The sequence below is a fragment of the Rhopalosiphum padi genome, chromosome 1 (assembly GCF_020882245.1).
Source record: "Rhopalosiphum padi isolate XX-2018 chromosome 1, ASM2088224v1, whole genome shotgun sequence".
Classification (NCBI taxonomy): domain Eukaryota; kingdom Metazoa; phylum Arthropoda; class Insecta; order Hemiptera; family Aphididae; genus Rhopalosiphum; species Rhopalosiphum padi.
The window spans coordinates 56,054,386-56,073,773 of NC_083597.1; the positions used below are offsets into that span (position 1 = coordinate 56,054,386).

Genomic DNA, 19,388 nt, shown 5'->3' on the forward strand with positions numbered 1-19,388 from the left:
ACAGAACGCGACGATAGTTATTTTTTTCTCCTTAAATTCTTATACTACTTAGATACCAATATAATATAAGTATGGAACATAATATATAGAACACCCGGAGTGTGTTTAACGCAACTTTTGTTTCATAGTTACCATATTATTAATGATTTTCTTCGACCGTATTTTTTGGATTGGCGTATATTTGGTTTTAATTTACCATCAAATGTAGTCTAAAAGTATTGTACTTAAGATATTTCACATTATTATTATTATTATTATACACTAGCTGTGATGTAGACAATGCTTCCACAAGGGGGGCTGATGGACCTTGAGTACAGGGGCCCGGCTATTTTAAGGGCCCATGGGCCCATTGGAATTTATTTGTAATTTTTATAAAGTTTTATAAAGGGCCCGGACAAACATTTAGTGCAGGGTCCCAATATTGTATTTGGGGCCCTTGACGTAGATGTATAAAGTGAATAATGTCAACTTGAGTAGATATTTAAATCTCAAATAGTGGTGATAGCAGTTAAACAATAAAATATTCCCTTTATAACCAAAGGGTATATAATAAAAATTGCTTGCTATTGATACTTCAAAATATATCATAATAAAATTAAATACAATTAAATTTTATTATAGTGTAAAAATCTTCTGTACTATAATGATACTGAAAAATTTAACAAACAATGATGTGCACGTGTATAGACTATAATCGCAGATTCGGCATATAATACGAAATAAAGTGACACATAACCACGTGTTATTGCATGACAACATTTTTAGTTTTTACCTGCAGATCATAAATTTATTTTTTAACTGGTTTATCAATAATACTTAGCAAGGGCTATCTCTGTAAGATGCAACTTATCATTAATTTATTTTCATTTAATTATTATATTCTATAATGATAAGATTGGTAAAATGTATTTTCAGGAGATTATTGAGTGGCCAGTCGATCACTATCTATTAATGTCAACCCTCGGATATCATTTTGTTCTAATCAAAACACAATAAGAATTTTGACTTAGCGTTTCAAAATACATTATAAGTAAGTATTATAAAAAAATAGTCATAATAGTTTAATGATTAAACTTTAATTTAATTAAAAAAACAATAAGCTCTGCGAGTAAACATTTCACTTTATTACATTTTTCCCTCTTAAATAATGCATTGAAAATTGCAGCAACTTATGGTGCCAGACCTTGACACTATATAGTAGGTCAGTAAGGATTTTTTCTTTTTTCTTTTATCGTTTAACATAAAAATCAATTTACACCGAATTTCGGTGAGATTTTTTTAGGATAATGTTAAAAAAGTGTTAAAAATACCATTGCAAATAAATCATGTATGAGTTACTGCAGCGTAGAATTTTGTAGATAATGGTATATTTTACCTTACCTTATTATATTCAAATTGGTTGTGAATAGCATCATAGTACGAGTATTTACAATAATTTACATTTCAAGCAGACATAATGGTCAAACAGGTTGCATGATGACATTTTAATTTTTTTCATGACCTAAATACTGAATAAAAACGATTATTTATATTTTGCAAAAATATATAATAAATAAGTAATCATTGATAATAAGTGTACTTGTATCATACACTCATGAGGTGTAAAAAATCTTAATTAGCATAATATTATTATTTAATATTAAAACAAAGAACAGGTTTAGGTATCGTTTATTGTGAAAATATATCATTTATTTTTAACTTCGACTTAATGTCCAAATGAGATCAGTTTCCCTGATACAGTTATTGAAAATATCGAATTACAAAATAACAATTAGTTAATTTCATTCATCGTCTTCTACGACAGTACGTTTTGTAGTTGATGGTCTTGATGGCTTTCGTCTGCTCGCCGCCGCCGCCTCTTTCTCCTTTGATGTTTCTTTGGGTTTTGGATTCTCGAGATTGTAAAGTTCTTCGTCTGTCAATACGCCTTTATACCAATCGGCACTGGAAAACAAATTCGTCACGATAAATTATTATTATAGTTAAGTACATGAGAAGTCAGCAACCCATGCATAATTTATACTGAAGCCAAAGAAAAACGTTCCGGCTTTCGAACTACCATTACGGTTAATAATTTACGTCTGTTATATAATCTACATAATATTATTATTGATAATGCACTCGACTCGTTACTTCGTTCGTTTTTATTTACGTGAAATTTATCAGAGGACGATTACGATTATATAATGATTTTCAGCGACCAAAAATATATATGTCTATAATAATATACTTGTCTTCATAAATACGAGATCGTTTTTCGACGCTTTTATTCTATAAATAACATAGATTTTTTTTCTTACCACTCGGGAACATTTCTCGGCCAATCACATTTTCCCGACGCTTCGTTGAACACCTGTCCCATTTTGCAGCCATTTCTCCTTGGCGTGTCGCCGTTGACACAAACATAAAAAAATTGACAGTCTTCGGGATTTGCATATCTGGGATGTTGTAGCGCAATATCAGAAGTCACATTGGGACATCGGAAATTGAATACATCTAAACATAATATACAATCCAAATAACAGTTATGACGAGAATATAATATGTATTTTACGGCTATAATATTACTATAGTTATGCGATAGCTGATGACGTGATAATTTAACAGTATAAAATATAATATATAAATAATATCTATTTCAATTATATTATTTTCGTTTAGTATAGTTTATAATATGTACATTTATAATTACATAAATATATATATTTTTTTCGATAAACGATTTAACAGAAAGAAAACGATGTATAGGACTGAATATATAAATAACTATGAAAAAAGCCGAGCTGCAAAAATAAAATAAATCGCCGGCGGTGGGAGTTTAGCGCGTTTACCACGTATTTTGATATCGGTCCAAAATCTCGTGCTCATTTTGGCAGTCGAACAAACATTAACATATCCCGCGTCTGTACGCGGATTGTATGGTTTTTTCTCTGCGGTTTATTATAGCGTATCCTATGGCCGGAAACGGAATAACATGGTTACAGAAATAGTGGTGAATTTCTGACAAGTATGTCGCGAGTAAACAATTAAATTATCGCGATACGATTTTGAAAATGCTGCAGAAGAATAGATGAAAATATTGTATAGTTTTATTATTTACCTTGCGACGAGCATCCTTTTTTCTTGGCTTCATCTGGCCACGTGCAAATGCCAGATTTTTCGTTGTACACTAAACCACCCGGACACGTGATCGCGTTAAATTTACCGTCCACGCAGTAATAAAATTTGTCACAAATTTTTGGATTCTCATGCGCAAAATAACCATTTTGTCTAGGACAATGTTCGGCTGGTTGAGGTGGCTCTGGAAATAAAAATATATAAATTAAATTAATGAAAGTGAAGCTTTACTATGTAACTTAATGAAATACTATTCTCCCAACGGTCATCTCGTATGACGTTATATTTGCTAGTTTTTTAGTTTATTATCGAACTTTACAATTCGCGCGAGTTGACTCACATACCATCAATCATTTTGGACAAAAAGTTTTTATAGAACACATTCGTACATTATACGCACTTATAGTTTATACTTTTCATTCTCGGTTATTTAGCAGTATCGTAGAGAATGTCGGTATGATATTTATGGATCCAAAACAGATTTAATGTCCTAACACTCCTAACAGCGCTTGTATACTTTGTTTAGAAAACGAAAAGTTACAAATTAATTTATACGAGTAAATGCTGCGGGATCGATTTATTATCGGACATAAAAACTGTCATGGTTTTATTTATCATATCGCTGCAAATGTTTATTAACACATTGCATAATATTTAATATTATAAACCATATGTGTATGCCAAAAATTGTTTATTTCACCGTTATGATTATAATAGTATATTTTGTAATTTTTTTATTATTATCATTAAAAGCCGCATTAAAAAAAAAGGGAAATTAATTTGTCTATACCATGTGGACACGGTTGTTATAATACGTGTTAACATTATAATATGTTATTAGAGTTTTCATAAAGAAAGGAAAGAACGAACATTATAATTTGCCGTCGTTAAATTTTCAATGTTACAGTACGCGTGTACTAAAGGTCTGCATATAATTAATAACGAACAAATGGATAGAGTATTACGATTTAATTGATGTTTATATGGAAATTTCATCCTTGAAATTTCTCGAAAGTTGAATTTAATATAATATCACATCATATCATACCAAAAAATGTTGTCGTCGCGTTAAAATAATAATAATAATAATATGTACTCGGAATTTTAATGGTATACAATATATATTATTACCTATATTATACTAATACGAATAAGTCCGTATATTATACTTTATACGAGATAACTAACGTGGACTAATCTAACTTTTATACGCCCTCGTCTGCTTCCTCTACATGTGAACGCCACAGATACCTACAGTTTTGTGGTTTCCTGCATGTACAATATTATGTTATAATATATGTATTATATATAAAGTGTACGACTACTGAAAGACTTGGTTTGCACTTGGTCGTACGATATTACGTAATAAAAATGACTATTAGCGTTACAGGTACATGAAATACAAGTTATAGCACACATTATGTATAAGTACTGCATGATATATATATATATATATATAGAGAGAGAGAGAGTCAAAATCGTATATATATTATATATAATTGTATTATATATTGTATAATAATCCAATAATCCGCGTTATAGCAGATGTCGTAAGAAATATAATATTATTATCGAAACGGTTAGGTACCCTGATGTTGTGACATTGATCGCGATAGACTATCGCCGTAAACGTATCTATGCGTATAAATGGTAATTTAAAAATTTCTATTCGTTTTGAATTCCTGACCAATGTCAACATTTGTTGTTTATTTAATGTGGCTACTCCCGAGACACGTTTCGCCTTAAATAATAACACGTATTGCAGTCTGGACTGTCATCGATAAGCTTGTGGGAGCAGGGTCGGTATTACTGTGAGAGGCGTTCACGCAGTATTATGTGTATTCGAAATATAAAAGGACAAAGGCAGCTTACGTTTCCGTAAGGTAATAATTTTTAAAATCAACGTCGATTTCACCTACAATTTACTCTCGCTTGACCATAAAATGACAACAGTATTTTGTGATAAGAAATTTAAATAAAAACGTTAAGACTGAACGAAAATGGATAAAATTCCATCCCCGGATACATATAATGTATAATTTATATCTAGAAAGCTTGGAAGCGTTTAGCGGTATTTATGTATAATTTACGCAATCGACGTTGAACACATCGTTCGCCAAAAATATTTAATATTTAATAATAATATATTATTACAGCGTGCCGTATACAAGACGGACGCAGCGTTAATAGTGTTTATGCATAATAATATAATCTAAACTTTCTACATAAACTGCGCCCGACCACGTACACAATATAATAATATAAAATAATATTACATAACGATCACGATATCATTATAATATTATTTTACACAAATATTCACATGAAAAAAATAACGTGATAATAATAAATATGTTATAATCGAAAAAACTGCGTGACGCGGACGACCGCTACCGCCGCCACCGCCACCGCGTGTCTTTGCGCGTAAAACTCGCGCGCTATAATTAACACGCGTCGGCCGGCTCGAAAAGGTACGCCTAAAATAAGACGCGTCGGCCGCGTACAGTTCACGTCACACGACGGTTTTTTCTTTCTTCGTCTCCTCGTCGCGAGCGTTATATTATTTTGTTGGCACCGCGTCCAGTCGCGCGCGCAGTCGCCACATTTATATTATTATAATATTATTATTGTCGTCAACCGTTTACGTACAATATTATAATAATCATAACGACGACTACGACGGTGGTAATGCTATTAATCGTATTGATAATAATATTATTATTGCAATAACAACGCGATACACGACGACCACGTGCCTGATCGATCGGGGTGTCCGACGCCCTCGCACGAAATCGCGGCGACAAATAGGTATACGCGAGCAACCGCGCGGACTCGCTTTCGCAAACCACCGCCCACGCGGCGCCCCACAGACTTTTATGCATAAACAGTAATACGTAGGTATATGACGACGTAATATAATTCTATTATTATCGTACGCTACGAATTTTAATATCGACGATTATTGTGTTGTTCGTATATTACCACAGTTAAGTCGCGGTGAGTTTGCGGATTTATCCGTCGCACAAAATGGTATTGGAATGTTATTGAAAATAATATCCATATTACGATAATATACTGCGGAAATGGTTAAATGGTTGGCGTGACCGTGTCGATGATTTATCGCGGAAGACTTTCATGCGCGTCGCAGATCGGTCGAGTTTGGGCAGAACATTTACTTCAGATATTTTATGCGTGATTTGGAAGGGACAATATTAAACTCTTAAAATATATAACGTATATATTTTGGATTTTTTTCAAAAAAATTTGATGGACTTTTTATAGTTATTTAATAATTTACTTGTATAGAGTATACTTTATCAAAATTCGGATGAGAAAAAACTTGGAAAAAAAATTGATTAATGTTTTTGCGGCTTATGATGATAAATACTTATGTATAATATTATAGCACTACACGATATACACGATATTTCCAAATTTGATGAAATCATCAGGAATCGTGACAAGCCCTGCGAGTATCCCGGGTGCAAACAATGTGATTCGAAAAGCAGGAATTGTTACAATTACTAATTTTCTGGTTTGATATATGGATGACGGGATAGTTTAATCGAATAGGATTTATATATGTGTTATATATTCACGCGTTTCACAAATTATTACAAATCATTATATCAATGATATATTATTATAAGTAAAACGTGGGTGTTATATAGCAAAAACCACTTTCTGCGTATCAACATTTTCTAGAATAGAGAAAATTAAATGTATAATCACACTATTGCAATTACTCAGGTTTTAAAGTATTAAAATGTCAGGTGAAAAATTCGATTTCGATAAAAGGCACCGACACTGTAAGTCCGTTCAGGCTTTTGATAGCGTCATTCAGAGTACGTACACGCATTATCTTATATATGTATAAATATACTCACGCAAGGCGGGCCTTTGTGAACAGTCGATGTTCAATGGAAGGTCACACTTCTCTTGCTGCGAGCTGTAATCGTTGAACACCATGCCGTCCGGACACAGCTTCTCGGTGATCTTGTTATCCGAGCACGCGTAGTATTTGTCGCATTGGCTGGCGTCCGCGAAGAAACCGTTCGGCTCTGGACACTCGCTCTCCTGCTGTAGCTGATCGGCCAAATCTTCGTCCTCAATAACGGCGGTCGGTCGATGACGGGGTGCCACCGTAGTCGTGGTAGGCGGCCGTTTTCTACCACCAGTGGACTGGCCGCTCAACAGAGCGACTGCGGAAACGATTCGTTTATTATTATTATTATTATAAGACGCCCGCACACACGATGATCTATAGCATTCGTCTTTTATATTACGAACGCGTGGGAGAAGTGTAGTCGAAGTGTACACATATAGTAATATAATATAATAACAGTAGGTAATAAGACCTTGCGACGCGTATAATGTATTGTATTACGAAAAAGCTTTTAGGCGTTTGTTTTGTAGGTGTTGTAATGGGTGCTTATCTGTTACCGCATTTATATATTATATATATATTACTAGTTCTGCGTTATTGTCACGTGGGAAAAAGCACACAAAACCTTATTATATTATGTACATTTGCAGCAGTGGGGAACTATGTTGTGCTATTCACAGAAAGAGATCGAGAACAAAAGGGACAAAAAAGGACGTCGAGTATACTTCTTTATATATATATATTATATGATAATATTCACATAGTACTAAAGAAAAAGAAAAATTTCGTTGGTTCTCTCGCCTAAGCACATTTGCACGACCTAAATTATAACGCTGTATATATTATGTATATATACAATAAGTGGTATATTGACCGTCCTTACACCACCGCGAATCTCCGAAAATACGCTCACCTATTCGTCGTTTCTATGTTTTGAAAAGACGTCTGAGGCTGATTGGTCGTTAGAAGTTTCACGCGAAACATTATTTCTCCAGAAAAAAATACTATTATAATAATATACTACCGCTGACTAAAAACGCAAAATGAGAGGAGGGGAGGTTTGTGTCAAATAGACGTATTTTTAATCACCACGCCATCCGACGCAGACTATTAGGAATTTGCCGCGTTCTCACGAATTCCACAGCGGCGTCGAGTATTAATACTTGGACGGTGTCCAGCGAGCCTATAGTAGAAGAGTAAAAGGTTTAACGGCCTCAAGCGCGGGCACATCGATATCGTGTTATTTTTGCACCGAAAGTCGAAAACACACACTCGTCATCATTACAAACAAAAATATCATAAAATATGGACACCAGTAGACCCGAGCACCGCACAATGAAAGAGATTGACATAAAATAATTTTTTAATTCAATAATCGAATCCCAATCCCTCTCCATCTTATTTGCAATGTTACCAAGAAAGAAAAAGAAAACACTAAAATAAATTATACCTCATGAACAGAGGAAAATAATAACTAAAATTCCAGTTGACATGTAATGAATATTCTAATCGAACAGTTGAGGTAAATGCATTAAACATAAAAAGGTTGCTACCTAATATGTAAATTAAATAAAAAGGTGAATATTTTTTTTTATAAATCACCTCTACCCCTTTTTAGTCTATCAGAGAATTGAATAATCTTTATACGTTCTGCTTTGGGGAATAGGGGAAAATCCTCAATCTTTAAAACCTATACTACTATTTTTATTGTTTGGCATTTTTTTTTTACATACGTATCAAAGTCAATTTGTTTCGAACGTTTATTTCTTTAGGGGTAAATCCAAGGTCAGATTGTACTGTTTATTGTAAATCGTTGCCGGGTACCAGTCACGAATTCAAGCGCGTCCGTTCGTGAGTTCGAGTGAATGCCGTTTGTACGTATGATTTAACATATACATATATAATAATATATAATATGGTATTGTCGATTCACCACGAGAGGGCAAAAAGGAGTGGGATACCGCTTTTTTATTCCGTCTATATTATATTTTATACGTCGGACGCCAAGAAACAGTTTTCAATTATTTCTTATTATAAATTATTTATTTGAAAAAAAGTATTAAGACGATAGTAATCCCGAATGTAATAAAATCAGTAGGGTTTTATAATATTACAGTACTGTCAGTATACATAATCTTTTTATTAAATATCAAATACACGCATATTGTGAGGGCGAATAAAAACGATTTTTCAACAAATACCTACTACCTAAATTCACCCTTGCGCATATTACATACACAATATAATAATGCGTTAAAAATTAAAAAGCGATATTAATATTGACATAACACTACACCATCTACACCGAAAAAGCTCAAAAATATAGAAAAGTGTAAAAGCATGTAGTAATATATATATATATATATAATCGATTTATGGTTTCAAATAACGTGGCTACCTGCATAATATCATATTCAAATATAATAATATTGATGCATAAAATGTATATTATGAAAACAAAACCAACAACCTCATACATTTATATACTATTTTAGACGAGCATGTGTCGAGAAATTGAACGTATACGATATTATACGCTACATACTTTCTTTTTATTTGTTATAGGCATATTTTTAAAAAAAATAATATTTTCTCGACGAACACCGCGTTTAATAGGTAAATACGTGTAAAGCGTATTATAATAGTAACATGATATATTGCATGCGTTAAAATAAGAACAAAACAAGCGGATATATAGATATTATAGGTAGGTATATAATATATTATAGTAATAATAATATATATGACTTAATTGATTCATTATGCTACTTACTGTGGCACAAAATAATGGCGACGAGTCTTACGTCCATGTTGTACGTGTGGTTTGTAGACCTTTCGATCGCGAATGATTGTGAACGACGCAGGCACGGACACGAGAAAAAAAATAATAATAATAGTAATAATAATAATAATAATAATAATAATCATAATAATAATAAAATAACCAGCGTATTATTATAATGTATTCACCTTCGTTCTGAGAAAACCACTTCTCAGTTCTCCCGCGTACACCACAACCACGCCGACCATTAATAACGGCTTTGGGCGATACAAACGTGATTTTATTATATACATATGCACGTCGCCGGATGCTAATACGATTTTATTCATAACGCCACGACGCTTTTTTATTTAAGCGACGCTGCCGACATAGGTTTCGATGATAATAATAATAATATTGTTACGTCTTATAGCTGTTATAGAGTATAATATATACCTACTTATATATATATATATATATATAATATATGTTACTCAAACGTTTGAATGCATTTTTTTATATTATACTCTATTCGTTGTTGCTTTTTCGCAAGACGAATTTCAAAATTCGAAACCAGCAAGACAAAGAATATAATATACATAATTTCTTTGTCGTGTACGTATAGAGGAACGTATAGAGGATAGGATGATAATAATATTGTGAGGTGAACGTGATTATGATTATGACGATGAGAAAGTCTGTATTACGTGATGGATAAAATAAAAGTCAAATTTAAATGTCTTTGTATACAGGACTTTTATTCGGAACATACATTACCATTAAATCTCTGAAATATGATTTTTATTTTTTTGCGTGTTTTGTCTTATGCACATACAGCACGAGATAGCCGAACAATAATATAACATTACATAGTAACTAAATACCCGAAGTTTTACAATGGTTTGTTTCATTAAAAAAAAAAAAAAAAAAAAATCACTATGTATAATAATAATAATATAATATATGGTTAAGTTTTGTAGCTTTACAATTTATTTAATGGATATTAAAAGCGTACAGAATTACAATTTATAAACCTTCTATTCAACAACATTTTTCGTCCTACGTCTGCACTAAATATAATATTTATATATATATAAAAAAAAAAAAAAATAACTGCCTTAAAAATATTATTATTATTTTTTTTTTCGTTTTACATGTTATACTATAAACATAATAATAATGTTTTTTTTTTTTTAGTAGGTGGTAAGCTATAGATCAAATGACAAGTATACGATTTTTTTTTTTATTTATTCTTAAAGATAAGTTATTGTTGCCTTTGTGAAATCAACTATAAAAAGCGTTTTGTCTACAATAAGATAAAAACGAATAGCGTATATTATTATATCGTATAATCGTAATTATCATATATGTATAATCGTATATAAGTATTAAAAACAAGAAAAGAACAAATAAAAGGTAATACAAATTATACATATCCAGCCAAGAAACAAAATATAAATGAAATAAATAAGGCACAACTTACAGGAAAAAAATGTAAAAAAAAAAACAAACAATTGTCTAACTTATAATACCCAATACAATAATAATAAGCTATATAATATAATATGTATCTATTGAAAATGTGTACAATCAGTTGAAAACGCCGAACAATTAAATACGTATGTATATTTTATAATATATTATATAGACTATTTAAGACGACAATTTTATTTTTAAAGGTTGGTACCAGCTATTAGTGCTGAGAACGAGATTTTGGTTTTGTAATTTATCTTCCAATCCTTGCCCTAGTTTAATTATACGCATAACACTTATACTTTATTGATAATATTTTTTTTTAACTCATAACAAAACTAAAAATGCAATAACTATTTAAATTTTTTTTTCGATTTTTTTTCAGTTTTTTACTCCAAACAAAATACTATACATTGAATTTTCTACAGGCAATTTGTTTAAAATGTATACACATATATAATGGCTCAGCCTCTAAGCATAATTGCACGTAAACCAGCCCGGATTACAATATGTAGAGACGCGGAAGATCAAAAGTTTTTAATTAAGATGATTTTTCAGTTAAGACTTTTGATCAGCCTTGTACTATATATATTATTATAGTATATAACAAAACATTTATGAATATCTAATCCAACACTATGCATTGTTCAACGATTTTTTTTTTTTACTTACATAATATTTAATAATCTAGGCCTATGGTAAATGAACACTCATTTTTATTATAATAATTATTATTACAAATTGGTTTCATTTTAAGTTTGGGGTGACATTTTTAATTTAGCGTTTAATTTTACCAATCTTTAATCTATATTTTCAAAAAATTCGCATATATAAATAACTAATAAAACTATCAATAACAATAACAGCTATACATTTTTAATTTTTAATAATGAGGTTTTTACGCATTCATTATGCGCAAAACTGTTTTTAATTAATTGATTTTTTTATACAGGGACATTGACGCAATGAGTGATTATTATTTAATTTTATTGTAAATACTTTAAAATATTTTAATAGTAAGTGTGTCGTTCGACCCATCCACCTGGATGAGTCCTGAGCCAAAAACGCCGACATTCGTCATAAACGAATATGACTACGGCAAAAGGTAAACCGGGGAGCCACCATTCGGCTTTCACGGGATAGGTCTTGAGCACCTCGGTCATACCAGGACAGTAAGACACAAAACAGGCAGCTAATGTTTCGAAAACCATTCCGAAATTCAAAACCCAATTGTCCATACCTTGGTGGCAAATGGAATTGTAACGAGTCTTGCAAATAATCAAATCAGCCCATTGCACTACAACAATAGCTATGAAGAAGGCAGTATGGCAGGTATATTCTAGCTCTTTTCTATGCGTAAATGTCCATTCTTGGCCATAAGAGTCTTCCAGGTCATTAACTGACTTTGAATCCCATTCATTACGTATGCCAATCAATCTCCGCGGTAACCATCCGCATTGAGCCATAATGACGAAGTACGAGAAAAATCCTGCTACAGCTTCTATGACTCCGATTTGGCCATAGGCGACAAAAATAAGTTTACCGTTTACCAATTTGTCGGTTGATGGATTTCTGGGATGTCTTAACATAATATCGGATTCTGCCCTTTCGTAAGCCAATGATATAGCTGGCCACATGTCAGTTCCCAAATCAATACAAAGTACGGCAACAACACCGAGTGGCAACGGAATACCACTAAGGATGAACAGTAAGAATGGAGTTATCTCCGGGACGTTGGACGCCAAAGTATACGCTATAGATTTTTTCAAATTGTCGAAGATAAGGCGCCCTTCTTCCACTCCAGTTACAATAGATGCAAAATTATCGTCCAATAATATCATGTCGGCAGTTTGTTTGGATACATCTGAACCTGTTATGCCCATAGCTATACCAATATCTGCTTTTTTCAAAGCCGGTGAATCGTTGACGCCATCTCCAGTTACAGCCACGATAGCTCCCAAATTTTGACAACCTTCAACAATATTCAACTTTTGTGTTGGGGAAGTCCGGGCAAATACGATTTCTCTGTTTGTTCTTAAAACGTGTTCCAGTTCTTCGGTGGACATATCTCTTAATAATGAACCTTGTATAACGATTGTTGTAGATTCCCGTGGATCTAAAGATGATACCGGTACTCGACGTCGTTTAGCAATATCCTCAAGAGTTTCAGAACCTTCAGTTATGATACCCACTGCCTTTGCAATAGCTTTAGCTGTCACGGGATGATCACCAGTTACCATGATAACACGAATACCAGCTGATCGGCACTTAGCAACGGCATCTGGAACGCCAGGTCTTGGAGGGTCAATCATAGACATCAGACCTAAAAATCTCAAATCAGTCAAAGGAAAATTAGGAGGATCTGTGGTAAAGTTGAAGCCAATTGGAAACTGATCTGTACTTAGAAAAAGATCACAAAAACCAAGAACACGTTCACCGTAACTTCCTAGTTGTTCAATGATTTCGTCCATTTCTTGTCTGATGTTTTCGTCCAATTCAACAACACCGTCACCATAACGCATTCTAGTACAACGAGCTAAAATCCTTTCTGGTGCTCCTTTCATAACTAACAATTGTCCTTTTGACGGTAATGCGTGAATTGAAACTTGGAATTTATCGGAGGAATTGAACGGAATTTCTGCTACTTTTTTATGTTGATCACGGAAAGCCATAACATCCCCTACTGCAAGCTCGGAAAATTTAATTATAGCGGCTTCAGACGCGTCACCCATGACTTCTCTCTTTAAAACTGGTGTATTATCTTGTCCGCATATAAATTCAGCTCTACTGCAAAGACACCCGCCTCTAACAAGCGACTGATAAGCTTTGGTGTTCCTAGCCTCTTCTGTTACACCTGTCGGGTCTTTGAAGTAATCCACCTCAATTATTTCCTTATTATAACTTAAATGTGTTACAGTCATGCGGTTTTGAGTCAGCGTTCCTGTTTTGTCAGAACAGATAGTAGATGTAGATCCAAGAGTTTCGACTGCTTCGAGATGTTTTACGACACAATTTTTCGATGCCATCCGTTTTGCTGTCAAAGACAAACACACGGTCACGGTAGCGAGAAGACCTTCTGGTACATTAGCGACAATTATTCCGATCAAAAATATAAAAGCATCCAACCAATGGTATCCAAGTAAGAATGCCATTATGAAAAATGACACTCCTAGGAAAATTGCCCAAGCAGAAATCAAATGCATGAAATGATGAATTTCATTAGCGATTGGTGTATCTCTTTGTTCCAGCCTTGTAGTCAGTCCAGCAATACGCCCCATTACAGTGTTATCACCACAAAGTATCACAAGAGCTTTTGCAGTTCCTTCAACCGCATTAGTGGAAAAGAATGCCAAATTGTTCGCTTCCAATACTTGTACTTTAGATACAGCCGAATCCCGAGGTTGTGGTTCAGTTTCTCCAGTCAAAGATGAGTTATCCACTTTAAAATTATGGGCCTCGATAATACGAACGTCGGCGGGAACTCGATCACCGAACTTGACTTCCACAATGTCACCTCTTACCAGTTCTGAGCTCAGTATGTTTTTCCGTTCACCGTCTCGCACAACGTTGGCGTATTGTGGTACCATGTTTTTGAAGGAATCCATAATTCTTGAACTTTTTGCTTCTTGACTGTAAGCAAAAACACCTGTTATTACACATACAAGTACTAATACTGTACCCAGCCATAGGTTGTCTTCCTGTGGTTCTTCAGATGTGGAATATTGAATACCATATGCTAAAAAGCACAGGGCCGCACCTGTCCATAACAGGATTGAAAATCCTTCAAACAGGTGTTTCAACAGGATTATCCACGCAGGAGTCCTCTTAGGTGGGGTTAAAGAATTAGGACCATCCCTAAGCAATAACCGCTTAGCTTGGGAGGTCGTTAAACCTCTCTCTGGATCCGTTTCATAACGAGTGTATAGCTCCGGCAACGGTATCCGGTGATCATCCAAGTCGATTTCTTTTTTGAGATCGCTCATTTTGGCGGTTTTGGCACCACCGCTTTCCGCCTCTTTGGAACCCATTTTGGACAGAATATAAGGGACTTTTCGTTGTAAAAATACAATTAAAAACTGTTTACGGTTTTAAAAATATTTATAGGAATTCATGGTTATTATTATTAATATTATTATTTTTACAAAATATATAAATACACTAACTAATTGGAATAACGAATTTACGTCAACAACTTATAATACTACTTATAACGATCTTTTCATTTGATTACAAATAGGCGATTCTATCTCTATTCTGTGATCGAGAAAATCGATTACGGCTAATAGGTTCATTTTTAAAAATATTAAATAATATCACAGACTTAGAATAAAGTGTGACTCCGATTTTCTGAAGTGTGTATGTGTGTGTGCTGTTGTTATTCTGGATCAGCGTGGATCAAGACGTCTTGTCCCGCATGATGATTTTCTGCCCAAAAAAAAAAAAAACAAAAAATAAAATAAAATAGTAATATATTTTAGCTTATTGAATTGTAAATTAATTGATAAAAATTATACTATTGCTAACATTGGAATGGTATTTTAGTTTTTCCCCCAATTTATATTTAAATACCCTTGACGGTAATCCAGAAACGCGCTATACATATACGATCATCGTGCCAAAATTATTTTTCAACCATTTATTTTTTTACCTAATGTTGTTTGATAATTAAATTAAATCACTAAAATATGTTTCAATTAAGATCTACTATAATATATTATGTTTTATATCATAACGTTATAAATGTATTACCGGAAACTTATCCTATATATAATTACATACAGCTCAAATAGATATGCAATATGTTATAGTAAAATTATATTTCATTCTTATAGTAATATGTATATTTCTATTTACCTATAGAAAAATGTATTTTAATTATTTCGAATTTTCATTAGTTAGATGTAAGTAGAAATAATTATGTACATTCAATAAATGGAATGGTAATGACTAAATTTTAGAAATTTAAGTAGAATATAATTTTATTTCAATCAATAATTTAACATTAAAATAAAAATTTTAACCAAGATTGTTTGATAGTTTGCTTCAATATATTTGCTTATATTATAAATATATAAAATTATTAAAAGTAGTATTTATGATCGTTTAGCTGTTTATTATTTAAAACTGATTTAACTAACAATGATTTTATTTATTTAAATCTTCGAAGACCAAAACAATTATTAAATTTTGTTTTAATTTAAAATTGTATATTTTTATAGAAAATAATTTATTTACTTTATATTCTTAAAATTTTGAATCTTAAAATAAATTATTAAACAATTTAGATATGTTTTAATTTATTATACTCTATACAATTGCATAAAAAAGTAAACGGAAATAGTTTTTTGTATTATTGACTTTAAAAATCATTAAAAATCTTTTATATACATATACATTTTCATACATGTATAATACATATATATAGAAATTTACTTTATACTAAACATTTATGACTTAGAAATATTTAATCAGATGATAAAGTTTAAGTAACATATGGTAACTAATAACTATATAGAATTCAATAAAAATTAATGTTTCTTTCTTTGTTATTATATTATTTTGTTAGCATTTATTCATTTTTAAATACATTTAATTTATAAAATAAAACTCATATTTTGATACTTACTTAAAATTTAAAATCAAAAGCTTTAATCGAATTCTGCATATGTAATCTCAATATTCGTTTTTAACCGTACTTATTTAATAATATTCTTTTGTTTTATGCGTTAAATGTTCTTAATATTTCTGCAATATGGAATAGTTAATGTACGAAAAAAAACACCTAAATTCTAAATTATGGATAAATTCAATAACGATGAAAACTAAATTGGATTATGTAGTTTAGATAAGCCTTAAGACATGACTTTATTACACATGTAGTTACTGGAAGAGCGTTTGGTGACCGAATGACCCTGACCTCGCATTAACGAATTCGATTCATTCGAATCGAATCATCCCAAGTGCGTGTTTTGCTATTTCTTTTTAGCCATGAATGTCTGAACTGAAAAGTTCTGCCCGGAATAGTTTAATAAATAAAAACATAGACTAATAAAAACTATTAACAGAAAAAAAATCCAATCGTTTGACTGGAATTATTACGTTAACTATATTTTAGGTTAAGACGAATAGTTGGCTCAGCCGCAGTGCGGACCCACACGCCACATTTACCCCCGCGCCGGCCCGCACGCAATTCCGTATGTCCCTTCATCGCCCACCCATGAGCCAAGCCCCCGTTCGCCGCCGACGCGACCTATTTCGCCACCCGTCCGCCACCAGCGCGCTCACCGTTCGATAACAGCACACCGTTTTCACACACACGTCAACTTTGACAATAATCGCCAAATATACAGAAGTGGAAAAAAAATGTCGACTTTAAGGTTATGTAAAAACAATTTTGAAAAATAAAACATCGTTAGATCGTTATGCGACGAAAATGGAAAATAAAAACAAAATAACGCATAAACACAAGTGTTACATGACCACTACGTATATTTATATTATATTATTTTAGCATTACAATTAAACAACGGTGGTAGACGAAAATTATACTCGGCTGTACGCCTGTACGACGATGACGCTACTCACCAAGTTTGGTATCCAAATCACGCAAATATTGTAATCCAGGTGATCGCAGAGTCGCACTTATAAATTTTTCGAATTATTTTATAATAACGATGAATTGAAAAAACACTTAACGAATCGCGAACAAATTTAATAATTATAACGAAAATTTTAATAATAATACAATAATAATATAGAAGCCAGACCGGACGCGTATATGCAGCAGTGGTAGGATAATTGGTGAGTTTTTTCGGGATCGGGATGTGGTAGGGATAAGGCAGGCGGAGAGTTCGCCGAGGAGACACGCGATAGAAGGAATAAAAACAGAGGAAAAAGGAAAAAGAAAAAACCGTCTCTGGTGATGGTCTTAAAATAAAGACAGAAAAATCTGTCCAGTGCGTTAGAGCTGTTACAATAACGCGGGTCCCGCGGCTCACGGCGGCAGCAGCTGAACTCCTCTCAGGCGGCGTTTCGGGCCGGCGGCCGTGTCAGCCGCGGCGGCGCGGGCTTGTAGCGTAAAGTTCTATTCTGGGACGCGCGTGCGCGGCCACCGCCGTGCGACGGGCGGCTAGGAGGGTTTCGGCATAACGGCGCGGCGGCGTAGTGGCGGCGGCGGTCCTATGGATCCGTCGGGCGTCCAGGCGCCAGGCGCGGTTGCCGTTCCGCACTCGCCCGCCGTAACCCGTTCGCCATCGTCCGTGTAGCCCTCTCGCCCTACACAAGCAGCACCCACACCCATCTATCCATCCGCCCACCCACCCGCAAATCAGTCCCATCTCTCTCGCACACAAACCCACTGCGCGAAAAAACGTCTCGCAGAGATATTTCACGCCGTTGCCATGTGTCTCAGAGGTGCCGGCCGCCGCTGCCTCCACTGTCTCCGATGGTGCACTCACTACGTATTCGCCAATTATTATTATTACATGACGTTTATAACAAATCACTATGGGGGACTAATGCATGAAATTAGTGCACGAATAATGGTGGAGTTGGTGGCGGCGATGGTGGTGTTGGTGGTAGTGTTGTAAGTTATGGCAGCAGACAGACTGACCTCGTTTCCACTCTGTGTCAACGATAGATTCTCGATTTGTGAGTGTCGTTGTACGAGAGATCCTCATTGCGTCCTCCGTTATAATCTTCGAGGAAGTAGAGGGCCGATGTGAGTTGTATAAGCGATACTACCGAACAGCACCGCGTATGTTAACCTAGGGCAACAGAAGACTCGCCTAAAGTCAAACTATCTCTACGTGTATAGTATGCTTAATGTGTACTACGAATTTAAAGAGTATCTAAGCATTTTCCACTTTTAAGTATCTAAAAAATGTTTATAGTTTTCCTTAAAAAATCAGAGTTGCCCGTGTGAGGATGGAATCGAGCAGTATATTTTGTGACGATATGTCATCGTAACCAAACCGTTTCAATTTCATTTACAACTCCGCTCCTTAATATTATATAACATTCCTGGCTGTCGTCTTATAAACTATGCAATACAACATGCGTTATAACGACCATAATAATAATAATAATATTATACACTGTACATTTTGTTTTGTTTCAAACATTTTATATTGTACGTTATATTATATTCAT

The 19,388-nt window shown here is 33.6% G+C and overlaps 2 protein-coding genes across 3 annotated transcripts; both read right to left on the minus strand.

Annotated features, from left to right (window-relative positions):
* Positions 1-1,650: 1,650 nt before the first annotated feature.
* Positions 1,651-9,931, minus strand: LOC132932193 (protein obstructor-E). Its single transcript, XM_060998443.1, has 5 exons — positions 9,777-9,931; positions 7,005-7,319; positions 3,101-3,301; positions 2,301-2,496; positions 1,651-1,944 (listed from the first exon to the last, which is right to left on the minus strand). Exons 1-5 carry the CDS (start codon positions 9,811-9,813, stop codon positions 1,782-1,784), a joined length of 912 nt encoding a protein of 303 aa, XP_060854426.1. The 5' UTR covers positions 9,814-9,931; the 3' UTR covers positions 1,651-1,781.
* A 564-nt stretch (positions 9,932-10,495) lies between these two features.
* Positions 10,496-18,279, minus strand: LOC132932192 (sodium/potassium-transporting ATPase subunit alpha-like). Of its 2 annotated transcripts, none has more exons than XM_060998441.1 (2): positions 17,823-18,279; positions 10,496-15,662 (listed from the first exon to the last, which is right to left on the minus strand). In XM_060998441.1, the coding sequence occupies exon 2, from the start codon at positions 15,263-15,265 to the stop codon at positions 12,248-12,250; it is 3,018 nt and encodes a 1,005-aa protein (XP_060854424.1). In that variant the 5' UTR covers positions 15,266-15,662; positions 17,823-18,279; the 3' UTR covers positions 10,496-12,247. The 2 variants fall into 2 exon arrangements, with proteins under 2 accessions (XP_060854424.1, XP_060854425.1); XM_060998442.1 differs by lacking the exon at positions 17,823-18,279 and adding an exon at positions 16,864-17,010.
* Between the last annotated feature and the right edge of the window lie 1,109 nt (positions 18,280-19,388).